The sequence below is a fragment of the Hemiscyllium ocellatum genome, chromosome 13 (assembly GCF_020745735.1).
Source record: "Hemiscyllium ocellatum isolate sHemOce1 chromosome 13, sHemOce1.pat.X.cur, whole genome shotgun sequence".
NCBI classification, from domain to species: Eukaryota; Metazoa; Chordata; class Chondrichthyes; order Orectolobiformes; family Hemiscylliidae; genus Hemiscyllium; species Hemiscyllium ocellatum.
Genome location: NC_083413.1, coordinates 63,267,405 through 63,286,483, shown reverse-complemented (window position 1 = coordinate 63,286,483; position 19,079 = coordinate 63,267,405). Strand labels below are relative to the sequence as shown.

Here is a 19,079-nt window from a genome sequence, read left to right as displayed (position 1 = left end):
ACCAAAAGTTCCTGCAGCAGTCCTACTTTTTTGCAGCACTGATAATGATGGCAACCTTCAACAAACAGCTATACCCTGCTCTAATAACTCTTGTTTAATTATTTAAACTGTGGTGTGGTTTTACTGCCTGTTCAATTTACCAGCCCACTTTGAAAATTCCTCACTGTACTCTGGGATCTTTTTGTACATGTGCAGCCTACTTAGTAAAGTTACATCTATTATTGTGGTCCTATTATCAGTTACAATGAGAAAGTTCTTAATCAGTAATTAATTCTATTTCCTTTTCCTCCTTTTCATGTGGTCAGCCCAGGAGCTAAAAGTATTGCCTATTTCCCAAGTGACTTGGATTATTTTGTCTACTTAAATAACTAGCAGCTCTAATCTTGTCTTCAAAACCAAGCCTAGAGACATATGTAACCTATTTACAGAGTAGCTATTGACTGAGAAATAAAAAAAAAGTTTTCAATAAATCATGATGGATAATAAATAATTCAAGACCAACTAATCTCTCTACTGTTCTGGTGTCCTCAAAGTCTAAATATATCATGCTTGGATCTTCACGCATGGTGCACACACACCAATTAGTCACCCGTGTGTCACTTAGGTTTCAGCTAATCTTCCTGACAATTCTAAAGGAGCTCATTGTTTTAGTCATTGACCGACACACATACTCACTCAGAGAAAGGCTTTATTCTTCCCTGCAAAGGTGATCAATGCCTCTCAGGAGGTTATCACATTATGATTATGGGGCAAGATTAATACTTTATAATGAAGCTATAGTTGGACATAGAATTTGATTTTGCAGTTGTGAATGGTGTGTATAACAGTTCTTAAAAGTCATTGATCATAATAAAGGCAACAGCTAAGTTGTTATAATCAAAGCAGGCTAATGAATCACAAGGAGGAAGTGAAGAGTTGTTCAGAAACAGAGCTGCCGTGTTACGGGGTTTGAGGACGGAACAAAGTGCAGGCCAGAATTCTTGAAGATGATCGACAACATCTTGCACTTATATAGCATCTTTTTAAGCTAGTAAGATTCCCAAGGTGCTTCACAGCAATATTAGATTTGATATGAAAGTAAAGCTGGAGAAATGAGGAAAGGTCAAAGAGTTACATTTTAAGGATTGTCTTAAAAGGGAAGAGAAGCAGAGAGCAGTATATGGAAATTTAAAAGTGTACTGCCTGGGCAGCTGAAAGCATGGTTACCATCAGTGAGTTATAGAGTTATGCAGTACAGAAACAGGCCCTTTGGCCCAACTCATCCATGCCAGCCATCCTAAACTGAACTAGTCCCATTTGCCTGCATTTGGCCCATATCCCTCTAAACCCTTCCTGTCCACGTACCTGTCCAAATGTCTTTCAAGTGTTGTAATTGCACTTGCCTCTAACTCTAACTCTCAGCTTGTTCTATACATGCATCACTCTCTGCAAAGAAAAAGTTGCCCCTAGAGTCCCTTTTAAAACTTTCCCCTCTCACCTTAAACCTATACCCTCTGGTTTTGGGTTCCCCTACCTTGGAGAAAAAGACTTTGTTGAAGGAAGTATGGATGCTGTAGAGGCCAGTACTGCAAGACATCTCAAGGCACCTTTCAGCTGATGGGATACTTTTGAATTGTAGTCTAGGAAACACAGCAGACAGTTTTGTTTTTTACACAGCAAACAGCAAAATGATAATAGCCAGATAATCTGTTCTTGTGATGTTGCCTGAGGGATTAATGTTGGTGAGACATTGGAACTAATGCTCCTGCTCTTCTTTGCAGTAGTGCCATGGAAGTTTTGACAGGCACCATTGTGGGATTTTCACAAGATTAGAAGCAGGGGTAGGCCATTTCGCCCGTTGATCCATCATCTCAGCTTCTCCTACCTCTATTATCTCCACAACCCTTAAATCCCCTACCATGCAAAAACCAATCCAACTGTGCCTTGAATGTATTTAATAAAGCTGCCTCTACTGCTTCCTTGGGCAGAGAAGTCCATAGATTCCCTATTCTCTGGGAAAAGCAGTTCCTCCTCATCATTTTCCTAAATCTACTCCCCCTATTCTTGAGGCCATGCCCCCTAATCCTAGTCTCACCTATCAGTAGAAACAATTTGCTGCCTCTATCTTATCTATCCCTGTCATAATTTTATATGTTTCTAGAAGATCCCCTCTCATTCTTCTATATTCTAGCGAGTACAGTCCCAGGCAGCTCAATCTCTCCTCAGAGGGTAATTCCCTCATCTCCTGATTTGGAGGTGCCGGTGTTGGACTTGGGGGAGGTACAAAGTTTTTAAAAAAATCACACAACACCAGGTTGTAATCCAACAGGTTTATTTGGAAGCACTAGCTTTTGGCGTGCTGCTCCACAACCACCTGATGAAGGAGCAGCGCTCCAAAAGCTAGTGCTTCCAAGTAAACCTTTTGGACTATAACCTGGTGTTGTGTGATTTTTAACTTTGAATTGCCTCATCCCTGGAAACAATAGGCTGGAGGAAGTTGCAAAGATATAGGTGAATGAGATCTTTGAAGAATTTGAATGCAGACCATACAATATTTGAAAACAATATTGATTGGGTTGCACATGTTTTGGCTCACCATTGAAGAGCACGGTATTTTCCTTTCTTTTACATTCACATCTCTCACCCTTTATGAGGTGCTCATTGAAGTCCACATTGACATTATGAGAGCACAACCCTTGTCACCGGGGCTGAAGAGGGCAGCTGAAGGAGGAGAAGGAGGCAATCAATATGATCTCTTTTTGGCCAGGCATTATATGATTGACAAGATGGCCTATTCATTGTTGAGGATGAGGTGGGAAGAATGGTCCCTGGAGACCATTTATTGGGGCGTAGGGGAGTTGTCATAGCTTCCTGCTGTTGCCCAAACTCCTCTCTTCTTCACAGAGCTCAAACTCCTCTGCTCAAGCTACTGGTCATGCTGCAGAACAACCCACAATGGAGATTAAGGCACCCATGACTAGCTGCAAGGGTATGAGCGAAATCCTTGATGTGAGAACCAAGACCACCATGTGGAAGACCCCCCATTGCAGAATTTCGTTTTAAATCGCAGTACAAATGTCCTTATAATTCTCAAGCAGGCAGAGGAAGTTGATGAGCAATGAACATGCTCATTCTTTTAGATATAATAGTCTCTAAATAGTTTTTGTGCTGTTGTCTACTTCAGCTGTGCAAGGTAAAGAGAGGGTGGAGACTGGAGCATTGATGTTGACATTGATACCGCTGGATCAAGTTTGTGTTATCTGTTGACATTGCCACGTGTTTACACCGCATAATTGACACACAGTCCTATTGTCAACGCTGCCGACATACCCAAGAATGGACCTGGCAGAAAGCAAAATTGAAGTGTGTGAACATAGCCTGAACACAATTTTGGATGCAAAATAGCACCTGTAGCAGTGAAGATGCAAGCACATTGGAACCCCTATCTTCAGACCAAAAGTTCCAGGGACATAACCATTGTGCTGCTGTAACTACTTTTAAACCAGACTTTCTTCCCTTCCCTTTATTTCTCTCTTTTTGGATAGTGTCTAACTCTATTTCGCCCTATTTCCTTTCCCATCATTTCTCTGTTTCTGATTGGAGTGAGGGAAGTATGTTCTGGAAACTATATGTTCCTTGTGTTACCATAGCTATGTTGCCATAGCAAGGGTAAGAGCCCTATAGTACTGATTGCTGGGAAACAATTGCACTTGTTATGGTAATTTCTTTGTGTCCAAGATAGACATCTGGAATGATAAAGGAGAGAAAAAATGTAGTTGATATGACAATTCTCCAGCTACGCTATCCTTCCCTCCTATTACATGCTAATAAGTAGATGAGTAATCTGATGAAAAGTGCACTTGGATGGGGGGATATCTATTAAATAGAGATAAATCTCAGCAATTGACAGTATTAAAGAATCTTTATTCACAGTTTTAATTCCAATAGAAATTATTTGTTCCCATAGCTGTGGGAAATAATGGCATTTGACTCTCGTTGCAAGCTGCCAAATTGTCCTGGACACTTATTCAATATGTGGATGTACCTACTAGAGAAGGTGCAAAACTTGACCTCCTGTTGGGAAATAAGGCAGGGCAGGTGACTGAGGTGTCAGTGGGGGAGGACTTTGAGGCCAGCGACCATAACTCTATTCGTTTTAAAATAGTGATGGAAAAGGATAGACCAGATCTAAAAGTTGAAGTTTTAAATCGGAGAAAGGCCAATTTTGACGGTATTAGGCAAGAACTTTTGAAAGCTGACGGGGGTCAAATGTTCGCAGGTAAAGGGACGGCTGGAAAATGGGAAGCCTTCAGAAATGAGATAACAAGAATCCAGAGAAAGTATATTCCTGTCAGGGTGAAAGGGAGGGCTGGTAGGTATAAGGAATGCTGGATGACTAAAGAAATTGAGAGCTTGGTTAAGAAAAAGAAGGAAGCATATGTTAGTTATAGACAGGATAGATCGAGAGAATCCTTGGAAGAGTATAAAGGAAATAGGAGTATAGTTAAGAGGGAAATCAGGAGGGCAAAAAGGGGACATGAGATAGCTTTGGCAAATAGAATTAAGGAGAATCCAAAGGGTTCTTACAAATATATTAAGGACAAAAAGGTAACTTGGGAGAGAATAGGGTCCCTCAAAGATCAACAAGGCGGCCTTTGTGTGGAGCCACAGAAAATGGGGGAGATACTAAATGAATATTTTGCATCAGTATTTACTGTGGAAGAGGATATGGAAGATATAGACTGCAGGGAAATAAATGATGACATCTTGCAAAATGTTAATATTACAGAGGAGGAAGTATTGGATGTCTTGAAACGGTTAAAGGTGCATAAATCCCCAGGACCTGATCAGGTGTACCCGAGAACTCTGTGGGAAGCTAGAGAAGCGATTGCTGGGCCTCTTGCTGAGATATTTGTATCATCGAAAGTCACAGGTGAGGTGGTGGAAGACTGGAGGTTGGCAAATGTGGTGCCACTATTTAAGAAGGGCGGTAAAGAAAAGCCAGGGAACTATAGACCAGTGAGCCTGACCTCAGTGGTGGGCAAGTTGTTGGAGGGTACCCTGAGGGACAGGATGTACATGTATTCAGAAAGGCAAGGACTGATTCGGGATAGTCAACATGTCTTTGTGCGTGGGAAATCATGTCTCACAAACTTGATTGACTTTTTTGAAGAAATAACAAAGAAGATTGATGAGGGCAGAGCAGGAGGTTTGATCTATATGGACTTCAGTAAGGCGTTTGACAAGGTTCCCCATGGGAGACTGATTAGCAAGATTAGATCTCATGGAATACAGGGAGAACTAGCCATTTCGATGCAGAACTGGCTCAAAGGTAGAAGACACAGGGTGGTAGCGGAGTGTTGTTTTTCATACTGGAGGCCTGTGACCAGTGGTGTGCCACAAGGATTGGTGCTGGGCCCTCTACTTTTCGTCATTTACATAAATGATTTGGATGTGAGCATGAGAAATACAGTTAGTAAGTTGGCAGATGACACCAAAATTGGTGGTGTAGTGGACAGCGAAGAGGGTTACCTCAGGGTACAATAGTATCTGGACCAGATGGGCCAATGGGCTGAGAAGTGGCAGATGGAGTTTAATTCAGATAAATGCGAGGTGCTGCATTTTGGGAAAGCAAATCTTAGCAAGACTTATACACTTAATGGTAAGGTCCTAGGGAGAGTTGCTGAACAAAGAGACCTTGGAGTGCAGGTTCATAGCTCCTTGAAAGTGAAGAAGGCGTTTGGTATGCTTTCCTGTATTGGTCAGAGTATTGGGTACAGGAATTGGGAGGCCATGTTGCGGCTGTACAGGACATTGGTGAGGCCACTGTTGGAATATTGCATGCCATTCTAGTCTCCTTCCTATCGGAAAGATGTTGTGAACTTGAAAGGGTTCAGAAAAGATTTACAAGGATGTTGCCAGGGTTGGAGGATTTGAGCTGTAGGGAGAGGCTGAACATGTTGGGGCTGTTTTCCCTGGAGCGTCAGAGGCTGAGGGGTGACCTTATAGAGATTTACAAAATTATGAGGGGCATGGAAAGGATAAATAGACAAAGTCTTTTCCCTGGGGTCGGCGAGTCCAGAACTAGAGGTCATAGGTTTAGGGTGAGAGGGGAAAGATATAAAAGAGATCTAAGAGGCAACATTTTCACACAGAGGGTGGTGTGTGAATGGAATGAGCTGCCAGAGGATGTGGTAGAAGCTGGTACAATTGCAACATTTAAGAGGCATTTGGATGGGTATATGAATAGGAAGGGTTTGGAGGGGTATAGGCCGGGTGCTGGCAGGTGAGACTAGATTGGGTTGGGATATCTGTTTGGCGTGGACGGGTTGGACCGAAGGGTCTGTTTCCATGCTGTACATCTCTATGACTCGATGACTATCAGCTGTTGCAAACTGCGTACCTCCCTCCTTTAAGAGATATCAACAGGGCAAACAATGTTACAGCTTTCCAAACAGTCGTTAAATAATCCTTTCTGAGACATGCATTGCATAAGCAAAAAAAAGTGCAGATTAGAATAATTTATTCAATGCAATATCATTTGCAGTAAATAAAATGCAAAGAAGGATAGCAAGATTGGGTCAAGAGGGAGAGGAACAAAAAAAAGTAAAAATTTAGATCTCCAATAGTAATTAAAATTTGAAGGTCTGAGACATTGCATTTTAAAAATATAATTAGCGGTGCAAGAAAGGTTGTTAGTCAAAACACCATACTGTCATTTAAAATTGACTTTTGTTTGTTTGGACTAGATCTGAAATCGCCTGGTGAGGTACGAATATAATGGAAGTAGTGGAGGAACTTCCTAAGTCCTGCATTTAATTGTGCAGTTATCACAGGTTGCTCTTTGATTTACGGCTTAGAATCAATGAATGCTAAATGCTGTTAACCTGCTGCAAATTCTGGAATACAATGCACAAAGAAAATTTGATGCAAGTGCTGCTTTTGTTGGGCTGCCCTTTGCAGTAATTTGGTTCTGTGTGGTATACTGAGTATTAGAAACCAGAAAATTGCGTCATTTCTTGCTTGGATCATGATTTCATCCATTAGCTATGTCCATTTAGATCAAGAGTGCTTGGAGGAAATGAGATAAAATGTGTTTGATTGGTGCTTTGATCGGATCTTGTTTATGAGGTAATTCACATATTTTGATTTTTCTATCTTTCAAAGTAGTTTAGTTTGGATTTCATTCATGACTGCTACAATTTTCTCCCATTTTAGTTTCACTTTTCGTGCAAAGAATGCCACCATTGCAATCGGGATTTAAGGCAATCTGCCCTCCAAATGAGTGGCATTCCATCACCAACCAACAGAAGGCATTCAAAAAACTGGTCTGCCCTAACTTCCACAAATTCACATTCATGGTTCACCCTTGGTTTGAAAGCAGCCCGTTAATATGAACATTCTCCACCTTCCTTTCAAGTCCTTTCATGCTTTCTCTTGCCCTTATCTCTTAACACCTCCGACTCTCTAACTCTGAATGATATCTGAGTTCCAAGACTGGTGTCTTGAGCATTGCCAGTTTTAATTGTTCTAGCATTGGTAGCAGCTAATTTTTAATTGTTACCATGATCACTAGAATTCATTCCCTAATCATCGCTCCCCTTCTTTTCTTCTGAAAAATGTCCCTTTAAATATACCTATTTAACTAGGTTGCCTTTACCATCTTTTGTGACTGAGATTCGAATTTTGATTGATCATGTCCGCATGAACTGACTTGAAATGTTTTATGACCTTTTATAGATTTTATAAGTTCTAGTTGTTGTTTCCACAGCGTAAGGCCTAATTTTAGCTATGTCTTACCCACTCATTTTCTTTCTCCTCCACTGTCTGGTCACAGGCCACTTTGGAATAAAACCAAGATTTGCGTATGCTGGTGATCTGAAGTATAAGTTGCTGGAAAAACTCAGCAGGTCAGATGAGGAATCACCAAACTTGAGAGCTTGAATATGATTTCTTCCCACATTTGCTGCCAGACCTCCTGAGTTTCTCCAACAATCTCTGTTGTGGTTACAGGCTGCATTGGGGTCATAAAATATGCATCAAGGCCCTTGTATCGTAATATTATCCAGAAATCCTATTGGTTGCTTCATTTTAGAACTTGATTACCTTGGCCTCTGGTGCTGTGAAATATTTTTCACATTGCTTTCTATCACATCTGTAATGAGGCCTCAGCCATTTTACACTGGCATCATGGGAAGGCCATTTCTTTACTGACACTTTCTGTTCTGTGTGTCTTTTGGCCCCTTTATTGCTTGCAGTACTTATCTGGTTCCCCAATATCTTTAGCTTTTTACAGGACTTAGGTCACATTTTGCATTTCTGCGATCGTCGGTAATTGACTATTGTACAAGCAATGACACCACCACAATTTTTCGTCTATTACTTAAGACCATAATGCAGAGAATTTAAAACTAATTTAGAACAAATCAATTAATGGCCTCGATCACCTGGTCAGTGGCAATTCTGGGTGCATTACTTTGCAAAAAGGCTTTTCTTTCTCATTGGACAGTACTGCCCATTTCTTCTGACCTTGGCTAAAGCATAAACTGACATGGACATGATTTTTGTCATTTTGCTAGGTGTGACTTTTTGGAGTCGTGCTTCCTCAGACTTACAGAAACATAAATTGCTGCTAATGGTATGTTACTGCGAATGTCACTGAAAACACTCAGTTATTGAAATTCTGTCCGACTGGATTAAAAGGGACTTAAGAATTTTTTTTAGAATGCAGACTTCCAAGTTCTTTAGCAGGACTTAATAAGGAATATTTCCTTCCATATTAACTGTTTAAATGTCACGGCCATGAGATTTTCTTTTGTAAGAGGATTGGTGATGATGTGCAATCTTTTTAAATCAGACGAGGAAAACCATTTATTATAATGCAAAGTATATCAGAAAAAGTTGTAAGAATAGAATTTCACTGTGTTAATGACGTTTCAAAGTAATAAGATTTACTACAGTGTGTGAACGAGTAAATCAATTTCTCCATCAAGTTTTCAAAACATCTTGTATAGCAATAAATCAAGTGTACTTTGAGAAATTAGAATGATGTGTTGCACAGGGTAAGCTCACAATCTAGATCATGGAAATTTAATTTGGAGAAGATGACTTTTTTGAACAATAACTGTTTTTTTTGCAATGTGCAGGTTAAAGTGCTTAATGAACCATAAGTGGCAATAACCACACAATCTATTCATTATATTACTTTTATATATTTTCTATGAACACTGATAGGATACTAAATATATCTATGTTCTTTAATGAATTCACTGTTGAGCTTGTGATTATCCTTCTTTAAAATGGTTATAAGAAAACACTTTCACTGAGTTGGGAGCATTAGGAACCACTGGAGCAGATATGCATGGATTTCCTCAGTAACAGGCTGACCTTCATATTCTCAAGACTTTCAAGGAGAACTGTTGTCTGATAAAGTCACATGAATTGCATTTTTCTAATCAGCTGGACCCAGGATGAGGAGAGAAATTAGAATTTCTATTTTTAATTTATTCCTGGGATGTGGGCATTTCCAGCAACATTAGAATTTGTCCAACCCTAATTGCCCTTGAGAAGGTGATAGTACAATGAGAGATGTGATTTATCTATTTTAGTGTTTGGATTTTAAAATAGTCTCATTAATGTGTTACTTTTGGGAAAGGTTTTTTCTTAAAAATTACTAGCTTCAATAATTCTTTTGGAACATTTAGAATGTATTGGGGAACAAGGCCTGGAGTAATGATAAAACAAATGTTTTTTCTTTGGTGATTTGTAACTGGGAGTGTAAACATTGAAGACCATTATCTTGTTTTTGTTTCAGAATAATCAAAAAGTTTAACTTAGAAAATCCAGAGTCTGGAAACTTTGAGAGAAATTTCAAACTGGAGTCAGGAGCAAATGTAATTTCTCTCCCAGAAAGGAATTTAAGACAATTCAGGAAAAGCACAGTTACCTCCCTGTAAAAGTTAAATCTTTGTAACTTGCAAGCAAGGAGTACGTGGTTAGAAATCTGCAGGTTACTAAAAGCTGAGGAAATCTGAACTTTGTTTATTGTGTATGCCTGTAAAAGGACTTCATTGTTCAGAGGGGGAAAAACGCTGTTGAGAATCAGTTTTAGAGAAATTTGATGATTTGACGTAAAGGGGTAATTTCTTCAGATTTGAGTCTGTAAGACGCAATGCTGCAAAATGGGATGAGAGTTTGCTTTTCAATTGTGGTCTTTTCTTTTGTAATAAATTTCTGTTCTGTTGCTAAAGAATCCCATCAGCCTTGAGTAGTTACTTTTCAGGAATGACTGCTATGTTAACTAAAATATCAGAAAATAAATCTACCTGGCCAGTTTTTGTTCTGGGATCTGATTTGTGCAGTAGTACCATTAGCTGATATCATAACAGTGCTGAATTGGCTCTTTGTACTGCTGCAGTTCACATAATGAAGGTGTCCTGTGACTGCTGCTGTTTAGTAAGGAGTTCAAAATTTGGCTCAGTGACAATGAAGGAAAGGCAGAATGGTTTCAAGTAAGGATGGGATTTGGACCTTCTAAGGCCTGCTTCCTTGGACCTTCTAGGTGTTAGCCTTTGTAGGTATGGAAAGCACTGTAGATAAAGTTGACAAGTTGTTGCACTGCATTAGGTAGATTTTAGAGACTCTAGCTGAGGTATATTGAAGATGGAGGAAGTGAATTGTATGATAGTGGTTGAGTGCCAATAAAATGGGCTGCTCTAACATGGGTGCAGTGGAGCTTCTTGAGATTTTTTTCAAACCTGCAAATTATTCTATATCCTGTATTCACAGTATCAGTTGTTATGCTTTTGCCTCTGAAACAGAAGCTTGTGAGTTGAAGTCTCCAGAAACTTAAGCAGAAAATCTAGGTCGACCTTGAAGTATCACAAGTGTGCTGCAATTTTGAGATGGGAAACCAAGGCCCAATCTGACCACTTGTGTAAAAAATCCCAGTGCACTTTCTAAGGAAGAATGGGAGAGTTCTAGCAAACATTCATCCTTGAGCTAACATCATCTAATACACATTACCTGGGCATTAGCACTTGCTGTTTTTGGGAACTTAATGTGCACAAGTTGTTTATTATAAAACAATAGTCTAAGAATGAACATACTTCAGAAGTAGTTTATTGGCCGCAAAAGTGCTTTGGAACAACTGGAGGCTGTACAAGGTGCTATATAAATGCATGACTTTCAAGTGCTTCTTTCTTTAAAATTCAACTGAACTTTTAATTACTCAGAGGGAAGAATCTTACGAATTTGGACCCTGGTGTCATGGTGTGGCTATTTTTCATTTGCATGCTTTACTCTTGCTTTGCTGGAGGAAAGCAATGTTTCATAACATTCTTTCCCAGGGTGTGGGCTGTTGCTAACTAGGCCAGCGTTTATTGCCCATGCCTAATTGCTTTTGAGAAACGTTGGTGAGCAGCCACCTTGAACTCCGTATATGATGGATCCATCCACAGTACTGCTAGAAAGATTGTTCCAGAAGGGATGGTCATTTAGTCTGAAGTCAGAATGGTGCATGCTATGGAGGAGAATTGCAGGTGGTCATGGTCCACAGCATGCTGCCCTTGTCTTTTTAGGTGGCACTGTTCCAAGTTTGAAATGTTTTGATGGAGGAGCCTTTGTTTGTTGCTGCAGTGCGTCTTGCAAATGGTACACACCGCCACTACATGTTAGTTGTGGATAGAGTGCCAATCAAGTTGGCAATTTACCCTGGATTGTGTCAGGCTCTTGAGTGATGTTGGAGCTGCATCCTCATTCAGACAAACTGAGAGTATCCCATCATGCTTCTGACTTTATTTTGTAGATTGGTGGAGTATTCAAAGGTGAATTGTTCAGCACCGAACTCCCAAACTCTGATCTACTCTTGCAGTTGAGCATCTGGTCAATGGTAATTGCCAGGATGTTGATAGTTGGATGTTCAATGTTGGTAATGCTGTTGAGTGACACATTTCCTTCTGACAAATGCATCTAACACTATGGGCAATTTAGCATGGCCAATTCACCTGACCTGCACATCTTTGGACCATGGGAGGAAACCGGAGCACCCAGAGAATGTGCAAACTCCACACAGACTGTGAACTGAGGCTGGAATCGAACTTGTGACCCTGGTGCTGTGAGATAGGAGTGCTAACCACTGAGCCACCCATAAAGTCACCATCATTCTCCCACACCATAGGGCTGCGCTGTCATTTGAGAGAGACGATTGGTGATGATTTACCATGAGGTCACCACACCTCAAGCAAAGGGAGAGGTTGAGAAGGAGAGTCCTTCATGGTATCCTCAGCCACTGCAGGGATTGAACCCATGCTGTTGTCATCACTTTGCTTTGTAAATCAGCTGTCCAGCCAACTGAGCCAACCAAAAGTCACAACTCACAATAATTGCTGAAGGGAAGATAAATTGGTGTTCTTCAGAATTAAGTGGGTTTTGATTGCACTGTGCACAGAGAGGCAGCTCCTGAGCTGGTGGAGATCAAATCACTTCCCACTCTCTGTTGCTCCTTGCTCCAAGCTGTCGGGTTACCTGAGAATCACTCTCGCTGTTGGCAGATAAAAGGCCGTTGTCATCGGTAACTGGTCACTATTCCATAGATCAACTTCTTGTTGCTACTCAGTGGATAGCTGTACACCAAGACCCTTGGCTCCAGTTCATCTACAACCCAAACTGCAAATACTGATTGATCAAACAGCTGTTCATGCAGTGCTTCCTGTAAGTGTCAGGTTACCAGCTTTTCAGAACATCAATTCTTTAAAAGCTGTCAATCCTTTAAAAACTGGTTCTAAAACAGCTCTTTCTCATTTCCATCCATCAATTTTAAAAAGAATTGCAAAAATAAAAAGACACTCTTTACAATAGAGCATATATTATCAGGAGTATTATTTGTATGGAATGTCAGATTTTTTTGTTTATGCAGAATGCCTTTTGCTTGCTACAGGATGGAAATAGCACTTGAAAACTAATTTGTGAAATACTCTGAGACAGATTGTTAAAGTAAGATACTATGTGACCACAATAATTGTCACAGCTTTCATTTTGGAATTCGTTCTCAGGAGATCGCATGGTAGTGCATGGAGGAATAGCTCAATTTCTTTCACCTGCATAATTTATCAAAGTTGATTGCAACCTAAAGGAAAGGGACAATGTTTTGTTTTAAAGTGTCCATTCTGTAAGAGAGTATGCAGTGTCAATTTCTGTTTGGTATCAATATAGAGACTCTTTCAGAGAATGTTTCCATGCAAGTCGTTCCTAAGTAAAATCTCTTCAATAATACAATACAGTCTTTTCAATCTACTTTTGGCTAAGGCAGAGTAAAATGTCTTTTGTTCAGCCTTCTGCATTTTAGTTGTGCAGTAAACCTAAAGGTGTACATTAAAATTATTATGTCGATTCTTTTTCAGAATAGGTTTGTTCTATAAATGGGCACTTTGGAGGCATGGAGAATATTATTAATTTTCTTTTATAAATGCTTGCCTTTAATGAGTTAAGAGGATTGACTGTGCTTTTCTGAGGGAGAGGAAAAATTATGGAAACTGTTTTTAGAAAATACTTTGGTCCGCTGTGTAATTTCTTTAAGTAATTATGTTTTGAAAAGAAAGAAATTTTAGGCATTTCTTACTGATGAAGTATTGTTCTGATCTACGATATGGAATGCAGAATAGTCAGTAAGATTTTTATAAACTCTCAGTTTTTCAAGTTAAATGATAAGGAAGTGTTTAATTATGATGCTCCTGGTGCCCATGGTGAGGACAGGTTTGTCAGGGTCTGACAGCAGACTGGCCTTGAATCTACGTTAGTCAAAGCATGGATTTGACCCAGTGCTGTTGGTGTTATTTTGAAACACATTAACCACTATCCAACTGAGCTGACCAGCTCAACAAGGAGAAAGTGAAGACTGCAGATGAAAGGAAGGTGAAGTAAAACCTGAAGAAAGAACAAAAAAGCAAAGGTGGAATTTAAAAAAAAGCCCCTAAAGAATGCTAATAAAAGTAGCAAGAAAGGGAGGATTAGATAAACGGACAATAAAACAAATGAAGCAAGCAAGTGAAAACAAAATTATATGCAAATTGATGATATAATTGGGCTGTTTTCTCTTGAACAAATTACCAGTCAAATCTCAAAATATCCTTAGCAAATATTGCCATGATCAAAATTAATCAACAGTTAACAAATACAGTCAATTTTAAACTATTAATAGTTTTTATGAATGCATGGGAACATACTGTTGAGCTGGTTAGAGAGAGTGGTAGTGGAAAGGCACTGCAGGTCAGACAGCATCCGAGACGCAGCAGAATCCATCCTGATGTAGGGCTTCTGCCCAAATTGTTGATTCTCCTGCTCTTTGGATGCTGTCTGACCTGCAGTGCCTTTCCACTACCACTCTCTCTAACCAGCTCAACAGTATGTTCCCATGCATTCATAAAAACTATTAATAGTTTAAAATTGACTGTATTTGTTAACTGTTGATTAATTTTGATCATGGCAATATTTGCTAAGGATATTTTGAGATTTGACTGGTAATTTGTTCAAGAGAAAACAGCCCAATTATATGATCAAAAAACATTATTGATAAGGGAAAATACAAAAACAACATCAGTGGAATATGCAAAGCAAATAAATTAATAAAAAAAAACAAAACATAGAATCTCCACAGTGCAGATAGAGACCTCATTTGGCCCACTGAGTCTGCTCTGACCCTCCCACTGAGACCCACCTCCTTCCCTATCCCTGTAATTCGTCATTTACTGTGGCTAATCTACCGAGCCTCCATGGCCGATCAACGTAATCTGCACGTCTTTGGACTGCAGGAGGAAACTGGAGCACCTGGTGGAAACCCACGAAGACACAGGGAGAATGTGCAAACTCCACAGAGACAGTCACCCAAAGTTGGAATCAAACTCGGGTCCTCGGCACACTGGGGCAACAGTGCTGACCGCTGAGGCCACCGTGCCACTCTTAGCCGTGGCTTATCATCCAAAGTTCCCACTGCCTCCCCTTGTCTTCCAGAGCTATCAAAAGCCAAGTTGAGACTTGAACCTGGGAACTCTGGTCCAGAGATAGGGGGTGCTACTGCACCACAAGTCCAGCTGTAAAATGAAAGGAAGGTGAAGTAAAACCTGAAGAAAGAACAAAAAAGCAAAGGTGGAATTTAAAAAAAAAGCCCCTAAAGAATGCTAATAAAAGTAGCAAGAAAGGGAGGATTAGATAAACGGACAATAAAACAAATGAAGCAAGCAAGTGAAAACAAAATTATATGCAAATTGATGATTGAATGAACCAGACCAGAAAGGTGAATTCAGAGAAAATAATGATCCTGATTCAGTAAGGCATTCAACAAGGTTTTTCTTGGTAGACTGGTTAGCAAGATTAGATCACATGGAATACAGGGAGAACTAGCTATTTAGTTATAGCACTGGCTCAAAAGTAGAAGGCAGAAGGTGGTGATAGAGTGTTGCTTTTCAGACTAAAGGCCCCTGACTAATGAGGTGCCACAAGGATCGGTGCTGGGACCACTGCTTTTCATCATTTATATAAATGATTTGAATGTGAACACAAGAGGTATAGTTAGTAAGTTTGCAGGTGACACCAAAATTGGAGGTGTAGTGGACAGCGAAGGAGATTACCTCTTGAGCAGATGGGCCAATGGGCCAAGGAGTGGCAGATGGAGTTTAATTAGGGTAAATGTGAAGTGCTGCATTTTGGAAAGCCAAATTAAGGCAGGACTTATACACTTGCTGAACAAAGAAACCTTGGAGTGCAGGTTTATAGCTTCTTGAAAGTGGAGTTGCAGGTAGGTAGGATAATGACGAAAGTGTATGGTATGCTTTCCTTTATTGGTCAGAGTGTTGAGTATGGGAGTTGGGAGGTCATGTTATGGCTGAACAGGACATTGGTTAGGCCATTTTTGGAATATTGCTTGCAATTCTGGTATCTTTCCTATCGGAAGGATGTTGTGAAACTTGAAGGGATTCAGAAAAGATTTACAAGGATGTTGCCAGAGGATTTGAGCTAGAGGGAGTGTCTGAATAGGCTGGGGCTGTTTTCCCTGGGACATCAGAGGCTGAGGGGTGACCACATGGAGGTTTATAAAATCATGAGGGGCTTGGATAGGGTAAATAGAAAAGGTCTTTTACCTGAGGTGGGGAGTCCAGAACTAGAGGGCATAAATTTAGGGTGAGAGAGGAAAGATTCAGAAGGGACCTAAGAGACACCTTTTTTATGCAAACAGTGGTGCATGTATGGAGTGAGCTGCCAGAGGAAGTGATGGAGGTGAGTACAATAACAACATTTAAAAGGGATCAGGATGGGTAAATGAATAGCAAGAGTTTAGAGGGATATGGGCTAAGTACTGGCACATGGGACTAGATTAAGTTTGGATATCTGGTCAACATAGGTGAGTTGGACCAAAGGGTCTGTTTCTGTGCTGTACATCTCTATGACTCTATGACCTGGAGTACCTGTCCCAAATATTACTGTCATCACCCGGTTTTAATTGAAGAATGAACCAAGGACATTTGTTGTGCAGAGATCATTAACTGTCTTGGTGCCAGGTTGCAATTAATTGTGAATCAATACATTTTGTTGAATCAAGGTTGAATTTACACAATACAGTCTGGGATTGATTAATAGATTTCTGTAAATCAAATGTATTGAGGGACATGGGCAAGGCCGAATATATGGAACTTCGTCACAGATCAGTCATAAAATTATTGAACAGTAGCATCGGCTTGAGAAGTGGTGTGGTCTATTCCTGTTCAAAACTTCCATATATTTTCTGATATTATATAGTGACAGCTGATGAACCTCATTCAAACAAAGTTTTCCGACTATTGACTATGAATAGTGAGGCAACATTGTCCATAATTGGAGGTGTAGTGGACAGCGAAGGAGATTACCTCTTGAGCAGATGGGCCAATGGGCCAAGGAGTAGCAGATGGAGTTTAATTAGGATAAATGTGAAGTGCTGCATTTTGGAAAGCCAAATTAAGGCAGGACTTATACACTTGCTGAACAAAGAAACCTTGGAGTGCTTTACCTTTTTATTCCCCTTCCCTCAAATGTAAGGGTCAGTTTCTGTGCCCTAAAATACATCACCCGATTAGCCATAATGTGGCAGCCTAGATCATGAGAATGGGCAAGGAAAATAGAAATTACTGGAGAAACTCAGCAGGTCTGGCAGCATCTGTGGAGAGAAAGCAGAGTTAATGTTTTGGACCCAGTGCCCTCCTTCAGAATTCTGCTTTCTCTCTACAGATCTTGCCAGACTTACTGAGTTTCTTTAGTAATTTCTGTCTTTGTTTTAAATTGCCATCACCAGCAATCCTTTGTTTCGAAAGAGAATCAGCCCATTATTTCGCTGATTCTGATCTCCTATGAATACCATGTATACTCTCTCTAATAACAGCAAATAGATCACTATCAGAAGCAGGAGCTCCAACCTATTTTCCCCTTCTTTTGCTTATGGTCACTGACAATTGTGTTGTTCTTCCTGCATCCTGATCAGAGAACTCAACACTAAATGCAAATCAATCCTGGGACCTAATGATCTGCATAGCTCAATTATACACTGGCTTGTTTTGTTTTTCTGTTGTTGTGAGATGGGGATTATCAATTCCCACACAAATGGACGTCTAAACCCTGACTACCTTTGTGAAGTTAGATAAAGTCTTTGGCAGTGAACGGAGAGAGGAGAGGGTCGAATCAACTGAATTTGCAGTTCAGTGTGGCAAATCACCTTTGTGCTGCTTGGTTACTTTTTAAAAAACAAATTAATAAAAATCATCTACAGGAATGCAATCAATAGTCCTCCAAAGGTTTCTTAGCCATTTAAAAATTAAGGCTCCCCCTCTGTTGGTTACAGCAATGAATGGTATTACAGATGATCAAGCATCACTTACACCCATTATTATGGCCAAAATGATTAAAAATTTATCAACTGACCTATTTGCAAACTGCCTTTCCACTCAAGGACAGATTGTTTGTTTGTTTGTTCTGTCATCACAATCGATAGGCAATCCTAGAACTAGCAGGGGAGAGCAAACCAGCTGTCCAGCAGCTCCCATGCATTTGTGTTTAACCAGTAACCCGTGCAAAAAATTTCAGCCTGGTTCTTCGATGGCTGAACTATTAGGGAGCAGAAGCACATCTTTCATGGAGAGAGCAGCGCATCAACTAGGTTCGCAGCTTAGTGACGATAATAAACCCTTCTGTTAGGTACTGTTTCAATTTGTTTTACAGTACACTGTTGCATGTCATGTTATAATAGAATCAGTTGAAGCACCTTCTACTTATCAGCCTGAAACAGTTTGCCTTCCAGGTAAACGTATTTTTATCACAGATATTTGGCTTTCTCTAATGGTGTGAATTCTGTGTTTATCTCTCTGCAGTTGCACCAAGGCTAAAATTACTTTGTGGAGCGGATGTTTTGAAAACCTTCAACAATCCCAATCTGTGGAAGGATGAACACATTGAGGAAATAGTTCAGAAATTTGGACTGGTTTGTATTAGCCGTGGGGATGTGCATCCACAGAGGTTTATTTATGAATCAGATATTCTCTTTAAACATAGGCACAATATCCATGTGGTGAGGGAGTGGATACTGAATGATTTAAGTGCTACTCACATTCGACGTGCATTGCGTAGAGGACAAAGTGTGAAATATCTACTCCCAGAAAGTGTCATTGACTACATCCAGCAACACAATATATACACTGCAGAAAGTGAACTGCAGAATATTAACGAGATCCTGCAGCCATTAAAAGCTCAGCACAGTATGATAAATGTGCTAAATGATTAAAGTATAATTGATAATTTAGTTTGTCGGAGCCAACAAATGTTTTGTAACTTGCAATGAAAAATGCTGTTTGAAAATGTCATGATGGTGTGGAAGAAATTAGTTCACATTTTAACTGTATTTCTCTCTTAACACTTGGAAAAAAATGATTAAAGTTTATTGGGGTTAATTAATTAGGCATTTTTCAATATTGAATTCAAGTCAATGGAAATTAAGAGAGAATGCTGGCTTGACTGAGGATACATGTCAAAATAGTAAGCCATTATAGCTTTTAGAGTCACAGCGATGTTGTGAGAAAAAGAAAGGG

At 39.9% G+C, this 19,079-nt stretch overlaps 1 protein-coding gene across 4 annotated transcripts in view; it reads left to right on the top strand.

The window, feature by feature from the left end:
* Nucleotides 1–18,895, top strand: part of nmnat3 (nicotinamide nucleotide adenylyltransferase 3) — a 51,931-nt gene extending 33,036 nt beyond the window's left edge. Inside the window, exons 5-6 of one of the 4 annotated variants that reach the window (XM_060834875.1) lie at nucleotides 8,559–8,617; nucleotides 18,366–18,474. In XM_060834875.1, coding sequence (XP_060690858.1) covers nucleotides 8,559–8,617; nucleotides 18,366–18,380 — 74 coding nt within the window. In that variant the 3' untranslated portion in view covers nucleotides 18,381–18,474. Of the gene's footprint in view, nucleotides 1–8,558; nucleotides 8,618–18,365 lie in introns of all 4 variants that reach the window. The other 3 variants (XM_060834872.1, XM_060834873.1, XM_060834874.1) reach the window with 3 other exon arrangements.
* Nucleotides 18,896–19,079: the final 184 nt, after the last annotated feature.